General features: G+C 49.8%; 1 protein-coding gene across 1 annotated transcript; it reads right to left on the bottom strand.

The window, feature by feature from the left end:
• Nucleotides 1-4442: 4442 nt before the first annotated feature.
• On the bottom strand, nucleotides 4443-23678 carry CACNG7 (calcium voltage-gated channel auxiliary subunit gamma 7). The gene is made up of 6 exons (XM_036065436.2): nucleotides 23586-23678; nucleotides 20339-20563; nucleotides 19614-19700; nucleotides 19104-19244; nucleotides 5540-5685; nucleotides 4443-4899 (listed from the first exon to the last, which is right to left on the bottom strand). The coding sequence occupies exons 2-6, from the start codon at nucleotides 20532-20534 to the stop codon at nucleotides 4642-4644; spliced, it is 828 nt and encodes a 275-aa protein (XP_035921329.1). The 5' UTR covers nucleotides 20535-20563; nucleotides 23586-23678; the 3' UTR covers nucleotides 4443-4641.
• Nucleotides 23679-25105: the final 1427 nt, after the last annotated feature.

The raw sequence follows: 25105 nt of genomic DNA, 5'->3' as shown, positions 1-25105 counted from the left end.
GACCAGATCATTCTTTGTGGTGGGTGTCATCCTGTGCATCAGAGAGCATTCAGTAACATCCCTGGCCTCCACCCACCAGAGGACAACAGCACCCCCCCCAAACTGTGACACCCAAAAATGTCCCCCCGGGGGCATAATCAAAAATGATAACAATCGTTCCGTTGGGAAATGAGGCTGGGGTTGGGATCAGTGAGAAGATGAAAGGCACTTTTTTCTTTTGGTCCTTCTCTGCTGCTTACATTTGAAATTCATGACTAGGCATTAAACTTATAATAAAAATGAGTTTATTGCTAAAATAAGTTACGTCCATTCAAGGGACACACACAGCTGTTGAATAAAATGAGGTGAATCTCTACATCTGACGTGCTTCTGCTTCCATAACAAACAATAGCAATGCTTAACACGTTTGGTCTCAGGACCCCTCTATACGCCTAAAAATTACAGGGGACCCCAAAAGTGTTCGTTTCTGCGTGTTATGTCTATTGATATGTAACATATTCAAAATTCAAACAGAGGAGACTTAATCTGTACTAATTTCAGGAAAATAATAAACTCATTGAATGTTTACATAGACAACTTATTTTAGTGAAAAATAAATGTGTTTTCCCAAACACACACAAAAATATAGTAGTCTTGGCTTATATTTTGGAGAATCTATTCAATGTTAGGGCTACTAGAAGAAAGCGGGGTTCTCATATCTGCTTCTGCATTCAATCTATTGTGGTACCGCCCATCATGAAGCCACAAAAAGACTCTGGACCCTATACACTCATGAGAGACTAAAAGTGAAAAAGGCAAACCATATCTTAGTATTCTTGCAAAGGCGGTTTTGATCTCATGGACCCCGTCAACAGGTCTCAGGGATGCCCCAGGGTCCCTGGGCCACACTTCGAGAGCCACTAACATGTGTATGTGGTATTATTCTGTAAATTAACTGACTGGGTAACACGGTGTGAGAATGATGATAGATGGGCCACCTGGCTGGCTCAGTCAGTAGAGCATGCGACTCTTAATCTCAGGGTCTTGAGTTCAAGCCGGAGACTTCTTAAATCAAGCAAAGAAAATGATGATAGGTAAATAGATGGAACTATGTGGCTTCAGCATCCTCAGAGCTGTACAGCTTAGTGGTTAAGTGTGGTCGGTTCAGGAGACCCCCAGGATTCAAATCTTAGCTTGACCACTTACTAGCTGTGTGACCAGGAAAAGGTTAATTTATCTCTCTGCACCTCTAGGACCTCATTTATAAAAATGGGATGAATAGAAAAGCACCAGTTTCCCTGGGTTATTGAATGCAAAGTGGCTGGCACATAGGAAGCCGTCGATAAATTATGCAATTAATTTATGCAAACTGTCGTTATTAAGCATCCTTGAAAAACAATAAGTTAGCGTTATATAACGGATACTAGATATTCTCCGTAATACATTGCCATGTGAAATTGGGAGGTGCAGAACTATGTGTATATGATGATAAATGCTGTGTCCAATAAACATGTATGAGCTACATATTCACCTGTGTGTGGATTTAAACACACTTGTATTTACTTCAATATGCAAATAGATTCTTGAAATTTTACATGGTATGATGAAAATACCTCAGGGTGTGGGGGACTTCTGGATGTCAAGAGGTCAGAAGGACTGACTTTTCACAGCATTTTTTTAAAGATAAACAAATCTTTAATCTTTAAGATCCCGTTCCATTTTCAAAATGTAAAAAACAAAACAACAACCAAAAAAAAAAAAAAACCCACAAAAACTTGGTTGGTTCTTTTTTAAAAAGAACATAAGCTTTAGGACATTAGGTTGTTAAGTTCTGGACAAAATGAGCAAATGTCCATCACTTGCACCGAAACTGCCCTTTCGGCAGGCAAGACAGACAGCACCAATCAACCCAATCAACGGGGACATCCTTTCCCACGGAGCAGATAGATACTCAAAATCCCTCTCCACACCATGCTCCAGGCAGCCAGTAGGAATCGATTCGTCTTGACAAAGGAGCTGAAACATCTTTGCCATCCCAGATCTCAAGCGTGACCTCCAGAAATTCCTGAAACCATTGGAAATGACTCAGAATATTTCCCTCAGGGAGTCTGATCCTGCTGAATCTTATTCTTCCCTGCTAACCTGCCCCCACCACTCTCCCTGTTCCAGAGGGATTTGGAGTCCTTCTAGCTCATCCCCCCTCCTTTTTACAGAAAAAGAAACTGAAGCCCCAGAGATTAAAAGACTTCTCAAGGTCACAGGATGAGTTTGCATCAAAGTCATGGGTGAAATAGAGTGGCTTGAGAGAGGAGGTTCTGGGACCAGGCAGGCCTGGGTGGAAATTCTCCTCTGCATCTTACGAGCTGGGTGATCTTATCGTCCCAAGTGCTAGTTTCTTCATCTACAAAATGGGGCTGTGTGCAATGCCTTGTTCCAGGAGGTCTGGGAGAATCCAATGAGCTAACACATGGAAAGTGCTCAGCCCAGTGTCTGACACCTAATGATAGCTTGGTGAGTGTGGTCGTGATGGTGGGAGCTGTCCTCACCGCCCCCAAGAGCCTAAGTCCCAACAAGGCGAAGGAGCCAAAGGGCTAGCACTGTTTCCTTCTCAACACACTTCAAGAAGAAGCTTATTAAACATTCAGGCTGTTTTCAGTCCCTCTGTGGAGTAGGTGAGATCACAGATGTTAGGGCCCACTTGGAAGCCTCGGACAGGGGGCTGCTGGGAACATCTCATCAGATCACATTCGGGAGGAAAGTGTGCGTCTCATAGTAGGTGTTCAATCAACGCAGCAGTGATTGCTCGATAGAGCGTTAGGAGAATCCACTGCTCCCCAGTGAGCAGGGAAGGAAGCTGAAATCGTTGTGCCTAGGTGACCCTGGATGAGTCATTTCACTTCCACGGCCCTATCTGCAAAATGACTTCAGTAAATTCAACATGTAGGTTTGGGGAGAAAACCCAATGAAGCAATAAATGTAGAAGGAAGGCAAGCAATAGTAACAGTACTCTAAGTGGTCAGGGTAACACCAAGAGTTAGTTTTTATTGATCCTGACGGGTGTCACTTGCTGTCCTACATGCTTTACACGGACTGAATTATCAAGTGCTGCTGTTAGTAATTAAGATGATTAAGCAACTTAACAAAGACCAATCTAACCTTGTTCTGCAGGACTCGAGGCCCCCACCCTTGGGGCAGAGACCAGGACCCAGACCCTCTATCCAATCCCCTCCCCCTCGGCAGGCGGAGACGTGTTTGAAATAAAGTTTATTGAAGTTTCTGTCGGTATTTACATATGATACACGGCAAATATCAGAGCCAGGCCCCCCACCCCCCCTCCCCACCCCCAAGCCCCCCCTCCCCCCAGCCTCGTTAAAAATCGCTGCGTAAAGACAGGTTAACTGCTGCGCTCCCCCCTCCCCCCTCCCACCTAAGATGCAAACTAAAAGCCCCCGTCCCTCCCCTGCCCCCCTCCCCCCACCCCGGGGGCCTTCCTGGTTCCGTGTACAACACTGTGCTACCTCGCCCCCGCTCCCCTAATAAGGGGGGAGGGCGAGTTTCTGGTGACCTTCCCCCCAAATCTGTCCAAGGGGGCGGACGGACCCTTGAAAGAGGCCAGAGTTGGGGGTCTGAGATGGGAAGGGGGACTTCGATGAGGGGGAGTGCCAGAAAATGGAAGACTTGGAGGTTTGGGGGGTTTCGACCCCCGCTACTGCCTCTCCCTCCCCCGACGGGGCCTCGAGGGGGAAGAGGCGGGCACAGGTGTGGAAATGGCACGGAGGAATTCCCTCCACCCTAGGGTCTCCATCCCTGTCATGTGGCGTGCGGGGCTAGATGCACCTAGGGGCGTTGGGTGAGCGGGGAGAAAGGAGGGAGACAGAGCTGGAGGATGAGGAAGAAGAGGAAGAAAAAGAAGCCAAGGGCAGCTGAGAAAACAAGATCCTTCCGACGGCGCCCGCTAAAAGGCTGGTGACCTTCAGGAGGCCGAGAAGAGCCCAGCCGGTGAGGAAGAATGGGGCCTCCCAGGGGAGCAGAGAACTGGGAGGGGGGCACACCAGGTAAAGCACGCCCCGGCCTCCCGCTCCCCACCCCACCCCGCAGCTGCGGGCGCAGCAGGAACACCGGCCGCTGCACCCGCGGGCCCGGAAGGTCGGGAGATGAGATCGTGCGGGGAAAGAGGGAAGTCGGGGCCGAGGGGAGAAGAGGATGGTTGGCATTCCAGGCGGCTGCCGAACCTACTCTCCAGCCCCGCGCCCCTGCGGCGAGGCAGCAGGCTGTGGGGCTCAGGGTGGGTGGGCGCCTGCCCCGCGGGGCCCCGGCGCGCACTGCGCGCAGCAGGGAAACCGCGGCCCGGAAACTGGAGGGGAGGGGCGGGGCCAGAGGTAAGGGGCGGGCCCCGGGGAAGGGGCGGGGCCGTCTGCGAGTGGATCGGACCGAGGAGGTCGAGAGGCCCCGAAAGGGGAGGAGCCCTTGGAAAGTAGGAGGGGCTAGGACGGCGGGGCGGGGCCACCAGGAAGAGGGCGGGGCTAAAGCGTGCGCAGCATCCTCCCCGAGGGATCGAGAAGTCCCGAGGGAGGGAGCGGAGCTGTGGGGCCCGGAGACCCGGGAGGAGGAGGAGGACGAGGAGCAAGAGAAGGAGGAGGAGGGAGCGCCGAGGGGCGGGCCTCAGCAGGGAGAGGTGGAGATGTGCAGGTGGTCCGGGTACTTGATGGCGGGAGGGTAGTTCTGCGTCATCTGGATGGAGACGTCGCTGGAGATGTCGGAGGGGCTGCGGCCGCGGCGCCACGCCTCGGGCTGCAGAAACTGGCCCGAGTAGTCGGAGCAGTCGCTGAGACGCGGGCGGTAGAAGGCCGGGTGCGGACGGTACATCTCCTCCTCCGCGTAGCGCTTGGTGAACAAGTACACGGACATCACGCCAGCCCCCTGTGGCAACGCATGGTCAGGGTCCCAGAGGCTGGCCCCGAGGTCCCAAGGACCCCAAGACTCCAGACCCCCCAGCCCCTCCTCGCTCAGACCCAGAAGTCCAGGCCCGCAGCCCCCTCCTCTTTCAGACTCAGGAGTCAGGGACCCCAGCCCCCTCCTCCCTCAGACCCGGGAGTCCAGACCCCCAGCCCCCTCCTCCCTCAGACCCAGAAGTCCAGGCCCGCAGCCCCCTCCTCTTTCAGACCCAGGAGTCAGGGACCCCAGCCCCCTCCTCCCTCAGACCCAGGAGTCCAGACCCCAGCCCCTCCTCCCTCAGACCCAGGAGTCCAGACCCCCAGCCCCTCCTCCCTCAGATCCAGGAGTCCAGGCCCCCAGCCCTCCTCCCTCAGACCCAGGAGTCCAGGCCCCCAGCCCTCCTCCCTCAGACCCAGGAGTCCAGGCCCCCAGCCCCTCCCCCCACCAGGACCCCAGAAGTTGGGAGCTGTTAGACCCCTCCTCCAGGTCCCAGGGGTTAGGCCCTCAGCCACCACCTCCCTTTTAAATCCAGAGTCTACACCCCCAGTTTCCTCTTTGTCCTGGACCCAGGAATGAGGTCCCCGCAGACCCCTCCCCATTCACGTCTGGGCCCCACAGACATCACCTCTTTGAGTAGGAAGGAGGAAGCAGCGAAGGCAAAAGACCACCCGTAGCGGTAGTGGAAATACTGCTCAGAGCTGCTGGGCCTGTTCATGACCTCGTCATTGATGCTGGAAATGTAGAGAACCAAGCCCACCACCAAGGAGAGGCCTGAGGAGCAGAGGGTGCCCTTGGTCCGTCAGCAGTGGACCCCTCTCCCATCTCACTGCCATCCCCTTCCCTTTCCTCCCTGCTCTGTCCTGAACTAAATTCCATTTTTTGAAGCCCCTTGTGTGCTGGGCCTTGGCTGGCTGCAGGGGTCCCAGAGATGAATGAACTTCCCCTTCCCCCTCCCCTAATCTCCCGTCCAGGAGTTCACAGTGCAATTGGGGAAGGCAAATATGGACATTGGTGGATAGTCACATACACGGTGACATGCGCAGCAAGGGAGGTAGTAGCACGAGTTCTGTGGGTCCAGAAGAGGCACCAACCCACCTAGGGGAGGGGCAGGGACCGGGGGAGGGGCAGGGGAAGTCAAGGAAAGCTTCCTGGAAGAAGGGCCTTTGTCCAAGTCCTAAAGGATGAGGCCTGGGGAGAAGAGTACACAGTTATACCACTCCAGGCAGAGGGAACAGCGTGGCCAAAGGAGAGGGAGCACCGAACTGATCCATCCACATAGCCAAAACATGGGCCACAGCCACAAAATATGAGGCCAGAGAAAGGGGCAGAGACACGGCCATGATGGGCCTCAAATGCCAAGCTGAGGAGCTTGGCATCGATGCCAAGGGCATTAGGGAGCCATGGAAGGTCTGGAGCAGAGGAAGGACAGGGTCAGATAGGAGCGTCAGAAGAACGCTTGCAGGACGGTTGGTTCTGGGAAGAGACTGGAGGGAGAGACTAGTTGCGACATTCCAGGGGGAAGAGGATGAGGCCTGAGTTGAGACTGTGTGAATCATAGCAACAAATCAATAATAATATTAATAAAACAATAGCAACTGCTTATATAGGTCTTGCCCTGTGCTGGGCACCGTTCTCAGTGTTGTACATGTATTAACTTATTGAACCCTACCAACGGTCCTTCCACAGAGGTACCACCTTTATCAACACTGACAGTTGAGGGAATAGAGGCACATGGAGAAGGTGGGGAGGAGGTGTCTGGTTTGAGAAATCTCTAGAGTCAGATATCACGTCCTCAAGCTGAACGTCTTTTAAAGAGCAGCCATGCCAAGTGTGGCTTACGGAGGTTATAGGGTCCCCTGCCCTAAATCCATCCAAGTCATCCCTATCAGCATCTTCCCCCAGATAAACATTTGCGTGCCCATCACACCCAAAATAAATCTAAATTCCTTCCATTGCCAACAACAGGGTTCAGCCAACGGCGGCCCATGAGCTCCATCCAGCCCACCTCCTGTTTTTGTAGGGTCTACTAGCTAAGAATGGCTTTTACACGATCAAATTGTTGAAAAAAAAAATCGAAAGAAGAATGATATTTTGTGGCATGTAAAAAAGTATATGAATTTCATTTGGCAGTTCCTCAAAGTGTTAAAGATAGAATCACCACATGACCCAGTGATTCCACTGCTAGGTATCTCTACCCAAGAGAATAGGAAACATATGTTCGCACAAAAACTTTGCATGAATGTTTGTAGCAGCATTCTTCATAATAGCCGAAAAGTGGAAACAACCCAAGTGTCTATCAACTAAATGGATAAACAAAATGTGGTATAGCCGTATAAAGGAATATTATTCAGCCAAAAAAAGGAATGAAATACTGATTTACACTGCCACATGGATGAACTTGGAAAATAAGCAAAAGAAAGAAGGCAGATACATACTGTATGATTCCATTTATATGCCATGTCGAAAATAGGCAAATCCATAGAGAGAGAAAGTGGATTAGTGGTTGCCAAGGAGCGGGGTGGAGGGGAGATTCCCACTGGCTGTCGTTAAAGGGTATGAGGTTTCTTGCTGGGATGAAGAAAATGTTGCGAAACCAGGTAATGGCGATGGTCGCACAACCTTGCAAATATACTCAAACCCCCGAATTATGTGAACTTTAGGTTTTGTGAATTGTAATATCTCAGTTTAAAAAGTATACGGATTCCTCATGTCAGGGTCTATAAATAAAACGTTGCTGGCACCCAGCCACAACCCTTTGCTTCCACGGAGCCTCCGCCTGCAGTCGCAAGGTAAAACAGTTGTGGCAGAAACTGTGCAGCCGGGAAAGCCGAAAATGTTCATTAACAGGCCTTTTACAGAAAACCTTTCCTGACCCTGGACTGCGATGCCTATGCGGTCTGCGCCCCACCGGCCTCATCCCTGGACAGTTTCCCCTTGTTCCCTCTACTTAGATCACACGACTTCCTCACGCTTCCTTGAACACATCAAGCTGATTTCTGCCTCAGGGCCTTTGCTCTTGCTGTTCCCCCCAGCTGTATTGCTCTTCCTCCAGATTTTTCCACGTCTCTCTTTCACTTCATTTGCATCTCCCCTCCCTTGTCACTTCTTTAGAAAGGCCTTCTTTGAGCTCCTTGTTTAAAAAGAAAAACGTGGGGGCACCTGGGTGGCTCAGTCGGTTAAATGGCTGACTCTTGATTTTGGCTCAGGTCATGATCTCAGGGTCCTGGGATCGAGCCCCATGTAGGGCTCCACGCTCAGCAGGGAGTCTGCTTGAGGATTCTCTCTCTCTCCCTCCACTTGCTCCCTCCACAACCCCCCCCTCAAATAAATAAATACATCTTTTTAAAAAATGCTCCTTTACTTAGAATAAGAAAAATGTTGATGGAAACTGTGAAGAGATGTCCTTTCTCATCCATCAGGTCATCAAAAGTTAAAAAGCTTCACAATATACTCTTCTGGTGAGGCCGGGGAAACAGAAGCTCTTACGTGTTGCTGGTGGGAATGCAAAATGGCCCAGCCCGAGTGGAGGGGAATCTGGCCATATCTAGCAAAACCACACATGTATCTGTCCTTTAACTCCACAATCTCACTCATAAGAATTTACCCTGCAGCTATCTGTCCAACCACACAAAAGCACAGAGAGGCATGCTAATTCACCTCATTACCCATAACTGCAAAATCCTAGAAACGACCTACATGCACTTACACAGAAGATTAGTGGGATAAACTGTCAAACATCACGGAGTAGAGTACTGTGCCATTGTGAAGTGAGAATGAGGAAGTTCTCTGTGAACTGGAGCGGAGTTCAATGATAGTTCCAGATGCTATCACTCAGTTAAAAAAAAAAAAAAAGTAATGCACAAAACAGTATACAGGATGCTAGCTTTTAAGCAAAACTAAATAAATAAAATACATATATGCATCTGCTGATTTTTGCAAAAAGAGACACAGTAAGGAAAACCAACAAATGAGGTTGATCACCTACAGGAGGTAAGTGAGAACAGGAAGGAAGTGGCCCTCCTCTGAGTACGTATTTTTGCGTGATTTGGACCCTTGGAAGAATGTTAATATTTTATATATTTGAAAGCTAAAATCAACAAGGATGGGGGAAAAAACCTAAAGTTGAATACAAACAAAAATAAATGAAGCTAACTTTATATCAAATGAACGATACAACCACAGGAGGGGGTAAAAGTAGTATTCTAAGTAACTTTCAAATACAGTACTTTGATTATATATTTCACTCTAAAGACAAAAGATCTGCAAAGAAATCTTGAACCTTAGTACATTTCTGGGGAAATGGTTTAGAGGTAGCAGGTCTTAAGCAGTGTAGGGCTGAGCAAATCTGCAAATATACTGATATTTAGGGAGCTGGATTCTGGTGCCGAAAAAAGGAAGACACAGATCAGAATGGGGTAAGATGAAGAAGACCCCAGATGTTAGTAAAAAACCTCCTGTTTTACAAGCACATAATTCCCCAATTTGTGTCCTGAAACATCCTAGAGACAGTGTAGCAATGAGCCCACCTAGCACCGAACTTTTGGTCTCTAATATCATCCCCCACTAAATAAGAAGCTAGGGCTTCCAGAAGAAATAGCTCATTTGAAGTCTGGGGGAGAGGCAGTAAAAGTGCGCTTGTGCCACAAAGGAAGGAAAAACTCAAAAAATGAGAGGGACACGTCAGAAGAGGATGCAGGGACTAGTTTGAAGGGGGTCCCTGATAGTCCAACTAGGGACAATTTGAACATCAAAATGAATAATAGAAGTAATGGCATATATTGGGGCACCTGGGTGGCTCAGTCAGGTAGGTGGCTGACTCTTGATTTCAGCTCAGGTCATCATCTCAGGGTCATGGGATTGAACCCCCCAGGGTGGGCTCCATGCTCAGTGGGGAGTCTGCTTCTCTCCCTCTCCCTCTGCCCGTCCCACCCAGTGGGGATGCTCATATGTGCACCACACTCTCTCTAAAATAAATCAATAGGGCACCTGGGTGGTTGTTAAATGTCTGCCTTCAGCTCAGGTCATGTTCCCAGGGTCCTGGGATCGAGTCCCGCATCGGGCTCCTTGCTCAGCAGGGAGCTGCTTCTCTCTCTCCCTCTGCCACTCTCCCCCCCACCCGCCACCGACAAATAAATAAATATAATCTTAAAAAAAAAAAAAAGAAATGGCATATACCATGCTGAATTTTAAAAAGTGTGAACCCATACTGATATATTTTTTAAAAAATAAACAAATAATAAAAGAAAAGAGAAAATTCTTCTTTTCGGTAGTATACCTGTAGATGGAACAGCAGATTTAGAAAACCCCATTTTGCAACCCTACGAGTAATATTAGGATTTCAGCCAGCTTCATCAGTGGCCATTAAATCACTGCACGACAGAATCTCCCCCTGGAATATCTATTAATTCATAAAGAGGATTTTTAAAAACTTCCTTTATCATAAAGGAACCCAACACACTATCTCAAGCAAGTGACTAAAACTAACATCACCAATAACGGGGCAGACGGACACCATTACCTCCTGATGCGAGCCTGCCACTACTCCATTTACGTAGGGTTCCTGCTGAAAATGTGTAACCTGAATCCACTCCTAAGAAAACCGTGGGCATTCTACTAGATGTCTGGCTGCTCTCTTCAAAAAAAGTCAACATGAAAGATATTTCTTTTTTAAAAAGGCACAGGTACTATATAAAAGATAAAAGGCAACAAAGGAGACAGGACAAAGACATACGAAGCGTGATCCTAGATTGGATACTGAATGGGGGGAAAATGACGATAAAAGACAGTCCTGGGACAATCGGTGAAATATGAATATGGACTGTGCTTTAGCTATAATACTGTATAAATGTTAAACTTCCTGAATTTGATTATTGTACTGTGTTTAGTACTTGTTTTTAGGTGATACTTGCTGAAATATTTAGGAGTGAGGTGTTTGCAACTTATGTTCAAGTGGTTCATATATTTATATTTATAAACATCTAGATACAATATACACACACACACACACACAGAGAAAGCGAATGTGGCAAAATGTTAAAATTTGGTCCAGATGAAGGGTATGTGAGAGTTCACTGTGTTATTTTTGCAACTTTTCTGTAGGTTTAAATTTTTTTCCCCCAAATTTCAATAAAATAGGGGAAGGTTTTACCTCCCCAAGTTACCAAAGTATTACCCTGCAAATTACTTATTAATTGGAAAGAGGAAAATGTACAATTTCAATGAACAGCCCTGATGATCACCGCCTTTATCAAGGGTTCAAAATTTGTTCCCTTCCCGGTGCGAACAACCAACAACCGGATAGTATTTGCCACTGAAGGGCTGGGATATAAAGAACAGGCATCAGCTTTGCATCTGCTTGCCAAACCTGTTTAACCCGAATCTAATAAAACCTCTAGTCTAGACAGAACTTCCGGGTTACAGAGAACATGAGGAAATAGGAGCAAATCATCAAATGATGGCATGGGAAAACAGTCAAACTAACCTAGGATGTGGGGCATTCTACACGATACCCTGGCCTCCAGTCTTCAAAAGGACAGTGATATGGGCCAAGCTGGTAATACCCGAACCAGTGATCATCCTTAACATCTCAAGAAGAGAGCCAACAGGGAGATCTTATGTCTCTGGATGCAATGCGGTAGGATGTAAACAGCACCCCCTATCTATGAAATATTTTTTGCCAAAAAAAAACACACAAAAAACACAAAACCAAAAAAAAAACAACAACAAAAAACCCCCACAAGTCTGGATCAGATAAACAACAGTTTTATAGGAAAACACAGGGATGAATGAGCACATTAAACCACAACAGGAGAGAGAACACAGTGAGAAAACTCAGGGGTGTGGGCATTCTACAAGACAAATGACCAGATTTCTTCAACAAATAAATGGTAAGGAAGAAATAGGAGAGAGGCTATTATAGATTAAAAGAGGCTTCCGAGATCTATTAGCTAAATGCACAAGTGGAATTTGAATCCTGATTTGCAACAAACTAACTGTAAAAAAGCATTTATTTATGAGACAAGTGGGGAAGTTGAACACTAACTAGATATTAAATGATACTAAGTAGCTATTCTTAATTGTTTGGGCGCCATGGCTATGTTAAATAACAAAGTACTTATTTCTCAGGGATATACTGAAATATTTGTGCATAAAATGATTTAATGGCTGAGTCTGCCTTAAAATAATGTACTGAAGTGCAGAAGGGAGATACGGCAGTGCGACTAAAAAAAGATTCGCCATATGTTGATAACTACTGAAACTGAGGGAAGGATACATGGGATTTCATTTATTTATACTATTCCTTCTATATTTTTGTAATGAAATTCATTTTAGAAGTCAGTGTTGTAAAAAAAAAAATAGTGGGGGAACTAGTCTGGAGTAAAAGAGACATGAACTAAATGCTGTGTGTGAACCAAGACTGAATCCCAGGTTTTTTTGGGGGGGAGCTATAAAAGGCATTCTTGAAACAATGGGACAGTCTACAAATGGAATAAATTATGCTATGGAATTACTGTAAAATTTCTTGGTAGGAGAAGAATGTCCTTCCTCTTCAGAGATGCATACTACAGTGTTTGCAGATGAAATATCATGATGCCTGTGACTTATTTTGAAATGGTAAAGACCCAAAAAAGTATGTGTGGAGAGAGAGAGAGAAAGAGAGAGGGAGAGAGAATATGGCAAAAACATCAGCAAAATGCAGGATTTAGGTGGAGGAAGGTATTCCAGTGCTCGTTACACTATTCTATCAATTTTAAAGTTTTCATGAAAAAATTGGAGTGATTGAGATAAAATAATGCCCCCCCACCAGGATACTTGGAACTAACTTACCTGTTCCCTCTTGTACCCCTACCACCTAGCACAAGATCCAGCACATAATAAACACCAGTTGAATGGGTAAGTGTACTTGGCAAGCAACTGGAGCTTCTAGAAAAGCTCGTTAGTTGCTTCCCCTTTTTGAACCCACAATAAATCCCACCATTCCTCCATTTCCTCTAAGAATCAACCTTCCCTTGCTCTGAACTTCCATAGTCAAAACCCCTTCTTGCAACCACAAGTCCTCTGACCCAGTTAAGGCTTATTGTCTATGCTTTTACCGTTACCCCAATTTCTAGTATTCCATAATTTTGATATTCAAGAAGAGAGGGCCCACAAAGTGTCACATGGTGGAAAAGCATCTGAGATAGGTCTAGAAAGATGAGCAAGTTTAAAGAAAAGAGATAGAAGAGGAATCCCACAATCCACACTCACTCAGGTACCCTAGTCCAATGCAGGGGAATCCTCTTGATTTTACTCTCTCTCTTTCATCCAGCAAAGATGCTCAGTCATCAGGTCAAGTCCATTTTACTTCCTGCATCTCTCATAAATCAAAACCCCTTCTTGCAACCACAAGTCCTCTGACCCAGTTAAGGCTTATTGTCTATGCTTTTACCGTTACCCCTAAATCCTTGTCCCCCTGCTTTAGATCCTGGTTCTTTCTAAAACCCATATAAAGTCTATCCTTCTCTCATCAAAATTCTTCCTTTGGGGGTGCCTGGGTGGCTCAGTCAGTTCAGCGTCTCCCTTCGGCTCAGGTCATGATCCCAGGGTTCTGGGATCGAGCCCTATATCAGGTTCCCTGCTTGGCAGGGAGTCTGCTTCTCCCTCTCCCACTCTCCCTGCTTGTGTTCCCTCTCTTGCTGTCTCTCTCTCTGTCAAATAAATAAATAAAATCTTAAAATATATATATATATTTCTTTCTTGGCTCCCTACTGTCCAGAGAAGGTTTTCATTCTTCAGTCTGACATTCCAGACTCTGTGATCTGATTCCTGCTAACCACCCAAACACACCTTAAGTTCCATGTTTCACATTATAGTTCTAAGTAACAAACATTCTCTGTAAGGTGAGTCAGGAGCAAGTGTTGATAAGGAAATAAATATTTCCAAAGAGAAAGAATCTTTGGCTGTTCTTTTTTGCTTTTGTGTGTGTGTGTGTGTGTGTGTGTTCAGTAATTGAAAATCACATGAAAACAATTGCAAAAGGTAAGTTATTCTTGCCATTCTTTCTACTGCCTGGACATTTTATAATGACTCTGGTTCTCCAAAAATAATCATCTTTCGCCCTTTTTCTCCTTTCCTCTTTTTCTCCCTCCTTTCCCCCTTCCTTTCTCTGTAATCCAACTCCCACTCCCTCTTCCCCCTCACCCCACCTCTGTTTCAGGATTGTGCAGTAGGCAAGAATCACCTACATTCTAGGCTGAGTAGAAACAACCCAGCCTTAGAACAATAGGGTTTCAGGACCATGGAGAGCTGCACACGAGTCTACCGGTCTTTATGCTTTCTAGGGCATTAACACATGCTGTGACTTCCACCTCCATACAAGGCACTATTCTTTCTTCACTTGAAAAATTCTCCCTCACCCTTTCAGCTTCATCTACTCAGATGTCACCTCCTCTTGGAAGCCCTCCCAGGTCATTTCCCCCCTCCCCACCACTCTACTGTGCCAAGTTAATGCATCCTCCCCTTTCCCAGAATGCCCTAAATTGTCCTTATCATTTCTCTCTTATACAAATACTTCAATGTGTACTTTGTACCAGCAACTCATCTAGGCTCTGTGGACACAAATGGGAGCATGCTTGTAAAGGTCCATGTATTTAGGAGTTTACATTCTAGTGGGAGACGGAAAACGTGTAAGATGACAATAGCTATGAATCAAATATAAAGCATGCAAAATGACGGTATGGGGGGGCATGGCAACATTACATACTGTTGTCAGAGAAAGAAAGTCTGAAGAGAGAAAGTTCGAGCTCTTTGAGTATCAGGAAGAAGAGACTTCCAAGCACGGAGGGTTAATGAATGTAAAGTCCTCATGTGGGGCTGAGATGAGCATTTTTAAGGAATAGGAGAGGCCAGTGTGGCTGAGGTTGTAAGCAATGGAGAGAGTGTTAGTGGGTTAGGAAATGAGGTCAGAGATCTGAGCATTAGCTAAATCCTGGAAAACCTTGTAAGCTAGCATGGAGAGTTTGGATGTACTCTACGTGCAATGCGAATCCATTGAGCATGGAAGGGATTGAAGCAGGTGTGCAGTTTTGATTGATGGGTAATTGGGGCTGTTTTGTATTTGACTGAATGTGAGCTCTCACCTAGGATTCAGCCACATCTTCAGTGCTCAGTGCTGGGCCTGGCAATATAGGGTGTCTGTGTAAATGCTTGATGAGCAAATGAAGGAGCAGATGCATAGAACATGTTGAGGGTCAGGGGTTAGTATGGGCTTTGCATGGGAAGCATGCTTCTTATGACCTGGAAAAAGAAAGTCAATGTCATTCCAGCTTCCTCCCTGCTTCTCTCACCAACCATATCCAGCCAGTCATCTGGTTCCATTGATTCTTCTGTCAATATCCTTCTCTGTCAAAGCCATGCACTTGCCTTTATCTTTCCAACCCCAGCCCCAGCTCAAGCCCCAGCTGCTCTTGCCCAGAGCACTGCATAAGCTTCCTCCTTGGTTTGCCCATTTCCTGTTTCTTTCCTGCTAGTCCATCCCTGAAGGATGCTTAACACCCAGGTGACCCTGTCCCTCCTCTGCCCCAACCCTCCCACTGCTTTCTCCAGAATTGAATGCCAAAGCCACTATTCACCAGCCCTTAGGCAACTCCTCTCTCTCTCTCTAAGTCTTGGGAACATGAACTAGTTGGACTAGATTATCCTGTTCCCAGATCTAAGATACTGGTACTGTCATCTTTCCCTCTCCTTTTAAATCTCCTTCATTTTTATGATTTTTTTTTTAAGTAGGCCCCATGCCCAGCATGGAGCCCAATGTGGGGCTTGAACTCATGACCCTGAGATCAAGACCTGAGCTGAGATCAAGAGTTGGATGCTCAACCGACTGAGCCACCCAGTGCCCCCATCTTTATGATTTTTAAAAACTTTTTATTTTTTTATTTTTTTATTTTTTTTAAGTTTTTTTTTTTTTTTAATTTTATTTATTTATTTGAGAGAGAGAATGAGACAGAGAGCACGAGACGGGGGAGGATCAGAGGGAGAAGCAGACTCCCTGCTGAGCAGGGAGTCCGATGTGGGACTCGATCCCAGGACTCCAGGATCATGACCTGAGCCGAAGGCAGTCGCTTAACCAACTGAGCCACCCAGGCGCCCAAAAACTTTTTATTTTTTATTTATCCTACTTTTTTAAGCAATCTCTACGCCCAATGTGGGGCTCAAACTCATGACCCCAAGATCAAGAGTTGCATGCTCTACTGATTGAGCCAACCAGGAGCCCCATTTTTTGGTGATTTTTAATTGTCGTGGGGCAATATAATGTCACGGTGAAGGCCTGGTGGGCATCCTGCTTCCGCTATGGAGCAACTTAACCTCTAGGCGCTTCCGTTTCCTCAGCTAGAGAATGACAATAACAATGACATCTGCCTTAGTAGGTCAAGAAAAAGAAATACCTTAATTTACGTAAAGCACTTAGAACTTCCCCCAGCCATGTCTCTTGATCGTTTTGGTTGCTGCTATCACCACTACTATGGATGTACATATGTACGTGTTTACCAGGCACTGGGTCGGCCCTTCACATCTATGATGGAGATCAGGGGTCAGCAACCTACCAAGTGTCCCAGCACCTGGTTTTGCATGGTTTTCGAGCTAAGCATGGTTTTTACATCTGTAAAAGGTGTAGGGGGTTGGGGTGGGGGACAAAATGAAAGAAGAATATTTCATGGCTCATGAAAATTACATGGAATTCAGATTTCAGGGCCCATAGGTAGGATCACTGGCACACAGCCATGCCCATCGCCTCACCTCTGCTTCCTTTGGTATTACAATCCTATGGCTCACAAAGCCTGAAACATTTACTATTCGGCCCTACACAGGTTTGCCAACACTTGACCAGGATTTGTCCTCTCGACAACTCCTTTCCCCCTTCCTTTCTCTGTCATCCAACTCCCACTCCCTATCCCCCTTCACCCCACCTCTGTTTCAGGATTGTGCAGTAGGCAAGAATCCCCTACATTCCAGGCTGGATAGAAACAACCTGGCCTTAGAACAATAGGGTTTCAGGACCATGGAGAGCCCATGCGGTTCAGGCGAAGAATTCGCACCCAGTCTTTCTAGGTTCACAGCAGCATGAACTGTCAGTCACCTCACCCCACAACCTTGAAAGCACATGACAGACTCCTTGAAGTGGGGCACACAGGCCATAGTCTATGACATGAACTCGAGGAAGGGCTTCAGGAAGCGGGGTTCAGTCCCCCCAAATTTCTCTGTTACATCAGAGGCCTGACCTCCAGCCCTGACAGCACCATTGATCCTCAGCCTGACCCTGGGAAATCAGGTCCTGGGACATCGCAGGAGCGTGAGTGTGGGTTTTGGGATGAGAACACCCTCTGGGCCAACCGCCCTCTACCACTGAGCTATGTTGCCCCTTCTGTGAACAGCAAAAATGGGATCTTCCTTCTAGTGTTTTGGGTGGATTGAATTAGAGTCTCCATGCTTCCTACCCTTGTCCCACTTTCTCTCTCTCTAGGCCACTATTTTTCCATATGAAAAATGATAAGACCGGGGTGTGCCTGAGTCGCTCAGTTGGTTAAGCGGCTGCCTTCAGCTCAGGTCATGATCCCAGAGTCCTGTGATCGAGCCCCATGTCGGGCTCCCTGCTCAGCGAGGAGCCTGCTTCTCCCTCTCCCTCTGTCTCCTGGCTTGTGCTCTCACTCTCTCTCTGTCAAATAAATAAATAAAATTTTAAAAAAAGAAAGAAAAATGATAAGACCTTTCTGCTCTGACACTCCGGGGTGGTGATATTGTACGGGTCTTATTTCAGCTCTGTGTCCAGCTCCACATGCCACGATTCAAGTTAACAGGGAGGCTGCACCCTGGTTTCTCTGGAAAAGGTCTCATCAGGTTAGGTTGGAGGCACGGGGGACGTTTAGCTGGGTGAGGAGCAGGGACGAGACTGGGGATAGTCAAAGATCCATCTTTAACTCTTTGCGGAGCCGACTCTAAAGAGGGATCTGGGTGCAGGCCCCAGGGGACAGAATGGAAATGAGCCATAAACGGGGTTTGTTCATAAAATATCAACTGAATGAAAAGGACCCGAACGGAGTTTAATGAAATGATGCTGAATTAATTTGAATGGAGTCAGAATGGACTGGGGTGAGCTGGACCAGATGGATGAGTTAAATGTGTTAGGGCCGGGTTGGCCTGGCCTGATCTGAGCCGAGAGGGACTGAATTGGACCAGACAGTGCTGACATTGGAGGGGGGTGACACCTGAGAAAGAACTCTGCTCTGGAGCTCAGGACACTTGGTCCCCCGGCTCCAGTTCAGGCTGGTGTCTTGGGCAACTCCCTGCACAACTGTGGGCCTCGGTGCCCCCATTTTATCAAGTGAGTGCTAATAATAACTCTGCGGCAGAGATGTTATGGGAAGGGTGTGAGATCGCTCATGCACAAGAGCCTCGTATCTCAAAAGAAAAAAATAAAAAACAAAGACAAATACTGCAATGTAGCTAATGACATGCAAGGTGACATATTCGGGGTGAAGTGTATGGACACCTACAACTCCCACTGAGCTGCGTAAGGAGATAATAATAAGGTGGACTGACGGATGGGCAGGAATACAGACAGATGGACAGATACAGGACAAAGCCAGGCTAGTAATAGGGTAATGGCTGCCTCTAAGTGGTGGGCACATGGATGCTCACTCCAAAATTCTTTCCACTCTTCTGTTTGAAAATTTTTCAAATAAAATGTTGCACAGGAAATAAAAAGCCCTGAAATATGTGAACTGCTAAAATATCAGGAGCGGTGAAAAAACTCAGCCTCTGGAGGTGAACGGCAAGTGTCTGAGTCCCAGCTCTGTGTCTCCCTGGTTGTGCGGACCTGAGCAATGACTTCAGCTCCCTGAGCATCTGGTTCTGTATCCGTACAATGGGACTATTAACAGCATTTCCCTCACAGCGTTGTGGGAAGTATCAGAACAGAGCCCAGCACCTAATCAGCACCTAATAAACACTCGCTATGATTGGGTCCTCCCGACAAGCTGTGAGATGGGTGCTTGCTATCTCCATTTCACAGAGAAGGAAAGTGGGGCTCAGAGAGGTTGGGCAACCCCTCCAGGATCACACAGCAAGGAAGCGGCTTTCTTAGTGGAGGAGGGACCGCAGATTCCTGGAACCGAAAATAGTCCCCAGGCCCTAAGTCTTTTCGTTGGGCTCACCCGATAGGATGAAGAAGATGCCAGAAACGAAGGCCAGAATGGTCCTCTGTGGGCGGATGTGGCCGATGTTACTGATGACGAAGGCCGTGAACACTAGGAAGAGACTGACCATGGGGAACGGGGTGGCCGTGCGCACCGTCTCTGAGGGAAAGGTAAAGGGAGAGACAAGGGGTGAGGGGGACTCTGCGAGGGGTGACATCTCCCCATTCCCCTGGCCTCTCCTCCTGCACCGGCCCCGCCCCTTTATGTAGCTCCTCCCCTTCCTGATACTTCCATTGCTGACCCCAGCCCTTCACCCAGGCCACACCCCTTGAGTTTGACCCCACCCTGTTAATGTGGACTCCACCCACTGCCCAGGCCCCGCCCCATCAACCTGGCTCCTCCTCTTCACCCAACCACTGTCTTCTTTCAAGCCCCCACTCCTTCTCCTCCACCCCACCCCTTTCCTGGTGCTGCCCTTTCTCCCAGGACTCGCCCCTCCTTTGTCTAGGCCCCCTGCTTCCCCCTCACTCAGAATATTCTCCGTGTTCTCCGTCACCAAGTTGATCTCCGGTTCAAGGAAATACTCCGAGGCCACACAGCGACCCTTCTCCCTGCCTGGGGGTAAGATACGAAGGCAAAGCTGGATGAGGGGCTCCTGAGCTCTGGAGAGGCAGTGAGGGGCAGGTGGCACAGTGGGGAGACCCCGGGATGGGTATGTGAGGCTGAATCCAGGGGTTACTGTCTATATTATTCTTAGCGGGTCGAGAAGGGGATGCACAGGAGGTCTGGGAGTTCCTCTTCCAAGCTTCCCTGGAGACCCATGGATGGACGACAGGGCTGGAACCCTGGGTCCCAAAGGGGTGGGGTGGGGGGCCGTGGGCGAGGACTCCTTAATCCCTAAAGAGGATTGGGGGGGGATTCCAAGGAGGAAGGTCTCTGTGGTCTCTGGGCGGGGGGGTGGATTTTTTATTCTGCCCATTCAACACTGGAACTGTGCAGGAGACAAGCTCTGATGCTAGACTCTTGCTTCTAAGAGTGGACTCTCCAGGGATTAGGGACTTGGCATGGGGGGCTCTTAGATCCAGGAAATACAGGGCTAGAAATCGGGTCTCCAGGTAGAAATCTGTCTCTCCAGGAAAGAAACAGGATCCGTTTCTGGATTTCTGGAACCCCAGGGATGGAACTGTGGATAAGGACCCTCGGGTCCCAGGCAAGGCAGAGACAGTCGAATGGAGGGCACGTGGGGTCTGTACCTGCGAAGAAGCAGACTCGCCAGAGGCCGGCGTGCAGTGCCATCTTGACCTCCGTGGTCTGGTTCTGCGGCAGCACCGTTCCCTCCTCCATGTACAGCCAGTAATCAGTGCTGACCGCGATGCCCACGAGCAGCAGGCCACACGCCCCGAACACGCTGCTCAGCAGGGTCAGGGCGCGGCTGCTGCAGTGACTCATCCTCAGCGGCGGGGGGCGCCCTGCGGGGCCTGAGACACGCGAAGCTGCTGCCTTGGAGAGCCCCGAGGGGACTAGCTAGAGTCCCCAACCCCAGGCAGCCACCTGGGACACCGATCCCAAGCCAGAGACACCATTTCTTAGACTGAAACTTCTCAAATCTGACCTCTGTGCCCTAACCCATGACCCCATTTCTGCATTTGAACCAGTGACATCAACAGTTGACCCGCAACCCCAGGACTGGACTTCCCAAACCTGACACTTGTGTTCTGGCTCTGGATCCTGATGAGAGACCCACCACACCAGATCCCTGACCCCAGGATAAGATTTCCAACAATAGGGGCGCCTGGGTGGCTCAGTCGTTAAGCGTCTGCCTTCGGCTTAGGTCATGATCCCAGCGTCCTGGGATTGAGCCCCGCATCGGGCTCCCTGCTCAGCGGGAAGCCTGCTTCTCCCTCTCCCACTCCCCCTGCTTGTGTTCCCTCTCTCGCTGTCTCTCTCTCTGTCAAATAAATAAATAAAATCTTTAAAAAAAAAAAAAAAGATTTCCAACAATAACCTTCAGTCCAGATCCAGAGATTGAACCTTAGCTCCAACCGTGTGCCTGGACCTGGGTCCCAAATATCATAACGCTGACTAGAAACTCAACATCCATATTCTCAATGCCAGAACCAGGCCCTCCAACCCTAACCTTATGCCCTAACCAGAGACCTTAATCCTAGACACCAGCCCTCACCAGAATCCTTAACCTTGAGCCTGGACTCAGAAACTATTACATGGATCAGACATTTCAACACTAGAACCAGGGGTGCCTGGGTGGCTCAGTCGTTAAGCGTCTGCCTTCGGCTCAGGTCATGATCCCAGTGTCCTGGGATCAAGCCACGCATCGGGTTCCCTGCTCAGCGGGAAGCCTGCTTCTCTCTCTCCCTCTCCCCCTGCTTGTGTTCCCTCTCGCTGTGTCTCTCTGTCAAAAAATAAAAATAAAATCTTTAAAAAACCAAAAACAAAACACTAGAACCAGGCATACTCCCCCAATCCTGACTCCTGGTACCCTGACCCCTTTCTTTTGGACCCTGCTAAATAATTACCAGAAATCCCCCAAGTAGGTCACTAACCAGAACCCTAACTAAGGGTCCTACTAACCAAGGACCCACTAATCAAGACCCGAGCAGAGGTCTAAACCTAAGTTTAAATCCTTGGACTCTTATCTCGACCTTTAATACCCAATTCTAACACCAGGACCATGACCCATGACCTTCTAACTTTGATCCTGTGCCATGACCTCAATTTGGTTCCCCAATCTGAGATCGCGGCTCACGACTCAGATCTCAGGTTCCAGAACCCTAATTCCCCCCATCCCGGATCCGGGCAGGCCCCTGAACCTAGGATGCTGGGATTCCATCTCAGACTGCTGGATCCAGAACACTGGGATCCCGAGACCTGGAGCCTGGATTTTGGCTAGAGACTCCAGAATGTCAAAACCATGATCTGGGACCCCCTTCCCCTGCAACTCAGCACCCTAACCAGAGTATCCTAGACCATCCTTGAACCTAGGGATCAGTGCTCCGAACACTAAAATTCCAAATCAGGAAGCCCAGGATCCCCATCCCCCTCATGGGCCATCACAAGATCCCCAAATTCCCTACCAGAGATTCTGGACTCCAGCTTCCACACTAGGACTCCCAATTACAGACCCTCTTCAACATCTAGTCTGGAACTCTGACCCCTGTAACACCAGGCCCTCAAAACAAGAGATCACCAGTTCATAGCTGTGCCCTTCCAGATTCCAGTCAGAGATCTAGAGATTCTAACTAGGGAGTTCCTAATCTCTTATCTACCACCCTTGCCCCCCCCCCCGCCCTTAACTTTTCCCTAAACTACACAATCCCATGATCTGGGGGACTCAACTTGGGATCCCCATCCTTCCTCAGCCAAAGACATCTATATCCCTGAATATCAGCGAAATACCAGCGATCCCCATCATCTTTTTTAACTATGAAGGTTAAGACTCCTAAACACTCCCCAACAATGCAGCCAAGACTTAAGACCCGTTTTTCTCTAATAGGAATTCTCGGAGCCTTGAAACTCTGCCCCATGCCAGTAACGATCTTGGAGTCAGACAACTTTCATCAGCCCCCCCCCCCCCACACACACACACATCTCAGCATCCAGAGCCCCCATCCCACCAGGCCCCACCCCCAGCCTCCTGGAGGAGTCAGGGATCCGAGTCTGGCAGAGCTCTGACCAGCTTTTCCTCCCATCCCCCGTCCCAAGCCTTGACCGCCAGCAGCCGGCTCCTGTTCCAGCCCGCTCAGCTCAGAAACAAGCATCAAAAACCCAGTCACCCTGATTTCCTGAGTCCAGGTAGCTGACCTCAGCTCCCCCCACACCCCCACCAAGGCTCCTAGGACTCCTAGGACAGCTGGGACCTTGCCCATTGACACCTTTCTCACTTCCCCTTTGAAACCCCCTCCTTTGCTCCGATTCCGCCTCACTCCAAATGGCCCGCCCAGATCTCCTCATTTTCCTCCAGCCCTTCCTCCTTTGGGACCCTCCCCCAGGCCTGGAGCCACCTTCTTTTCCTTCTTTATCTATCGCAGTCTCTCCTGGATTCAGGCATTCGGATCCCAGGGGTCCCGTTCTCCAAGCCCCAAGTCCAAACTCCGTCTCCCTCCAGTCTCTTCAGGAACGTATTCCCCGTTTCTGGGGACCCCTTCTCAGACACATCCTGCTCTTACCGGGCCCGGGCCCTCCCCCCTTCCTCCAGGACCGCCTCCCTCAAGGACCTGGCCTGCACCCTCCTCAGGGCTCACGGTCTCTAAGACTCGGACATTAAGAGTATAGTTGCCCCACTCCAGGACCCTAGGACCCCGTCCTCCCGGATCCCCTAGGCCCAATGTCCCCCCACCCCTCATTGCCTCCCGAACTCGGGCGTCCTGACCGCCAGAATCCCACACCCCGGGGCCACTCAGGTCCCTCTCAGCCCCAACCCCCGGCTCCCAGCCACCTCAAGGGGAGCCCCCACTCCTTCCAGGACCCTCCCCTCGCGCTCACCTCGCTCAGGGCTGGGCGCACGCTCCGGGCCGCGGGCCCCGCAGCCGCATGACCGGCCCCGCGGCTTCCCCCGGCCGCCGCCGCCGCCACCGGGGTCGCCGGTGCCCGCGCCCCCCGCCCCCGCCCCGGAGCCCGGCGTCCCGGCCCCCTCCCGGCCTCCCACCCCCCACCCCCCGCGCCCGCGGCCTCACTCGGCGGACGGCGCCGGGAGCTGGAACCGGCGGCCGCTCATTGGCTACTGCGGAGGAGGGGAGGGGCGGGGAGGGAGGGAGGAGGAGGCTGCAGGGAGAGAGGGAGATGGGCCTTGAGAATGGGGGAGGCAGGGAGGGAAGGAGAATAGAAACAGAGGCAGAGAGCCCGAGAGGGGCAGGGGACACAGAGAGGCAGAGAGGCAGAGCCGTGGATCTAGAGTCCCACCGAGACCTCGAGGCTGAGAAATTCTGAGACTCGCAGGTCTGGAGACTGGGGGAAACACAGAGGTGGCCTAAAAGAGAGAGAGGGAGAAAAGAAGAGGCAGAGATCAGGTCTAAGACCCCCGCTGCCCTCGGGCTCAGAGATTCTGGGGCTCTGGAAGTGGACAGGTCAGAGAGACAGAGAGACAGGGAAACGCTCACAGGCCCTGGGCTGAGAGAGGCTGAGACCCAGACACCTTGAGCTAGGGAAAGAGACAGAGAGAGAGACAGAAGGAGAGAGAGACCCTGAGAAGGAGAGAGAGCAGGGGCGATCCTGGGGCTCCCCTGATAAGGACTGGGGCTCTGGCCAGGCCTGGGCGGAGCCTGGGGTCTGGGCAGCTGGAGGAGGCGGGAGGGGGCGTCCCGGGCCGGGGTCCCCAAAGCAGCAGGCGGGCGCAGAGCGGAGCCGGGTCCTGCAGCCGCCGCGGAGCCGGGAGCCGGGCCAGCCCCCCCCCCACCCGCCGTGATGTCAGCGGGGCCACTCTTAAAGGGGCAGGCCGCCCGCCGAGGGTCGGAGCTGGGGCTGGGGGCCGCGGGCAGAGCATGGGGGTACCGCCCCGGTGCTGAGGGAGCCAAGGGGAGCCCCAGCATCCAACTGGACCGAGTCCCGGAAACCCAAGAGCCTGCAGAGACAAAGAGACACCGGGGCTCCCCGAGGGAGCCTGCGAAGCTTTGGGGCTCAGTCCCCTCCAAACACACAGACATAGGCACACCATTCAACTGGCCTGCCCGGGTCCGGGACTACATTTTCCATCAGCCCTGGCGGTGAGGGGCCGCACTTGGGGGGGAGGGTCCGCCGCGGTGTCTGCTGGGAACTGTAGTCTGTTGGGACTGTTTTTTCCACCCCCCCCCGCCCCCCTCCCCCGCAAGTGGGTCAAGGCAAAGAGGCCCGGACCGCGCGTCGGCCTGTCTTCTGCCTCTCTGGCTAACTCTTAAGCTCACGGGCTCTGCTTGTTTGGTTTCTCTGTCGTGGGGTCTCCCAGGGATCACTTCTCCAGGTCTCTCCATAGGTTTGCCTTTCATCTCCCCTCTCAGGACTGCCCCCAGCCCCGCCCCAGTCTCTGGGTC

This window comes from Halichoerus grypus, chromosome 15 (genome assembly GCF_964656455.1).
Source record: "Halichoerus grypus chromosome 15, mHalGry1.hap1.1, whole genome shotgun sequence".
Lineage (NCBI taxonomy): Eukaryota > Metazoa > Chordata > Mammalia > Carnivora > Phocidae > Halichoerus > Halichoerus grypus.
This window is presented reverse-complemented; position numbering and strand designations above follow the sequence as displayed.

Excerpts from the sequence above, each read along its gene's own strand:
- CACNG7 (XM_036065436.2), bottom strand. The coding sequence starts at position 20,534 with ATGAGTCACTGCAGCAGCCGCGCCCTGACCCTGCTGAGCAGCGTGTTC. Across the intron at positions 19,701-20,338 it reads GCGAGTCTGCTTCTTCGCAG|GCAGGGAGAAGGGTCGCTGT; the intron begins GTACAGACCCCA and ends TCTTACCCCCAG. Across the intron at positions 19,245-19,613 it reads GAACACGGAGAATATTCTGA|AGACGGTGCGCACGGCCACC; the intron begins GTGAGGGGGAAG and ends CCTTTCCCTCAG.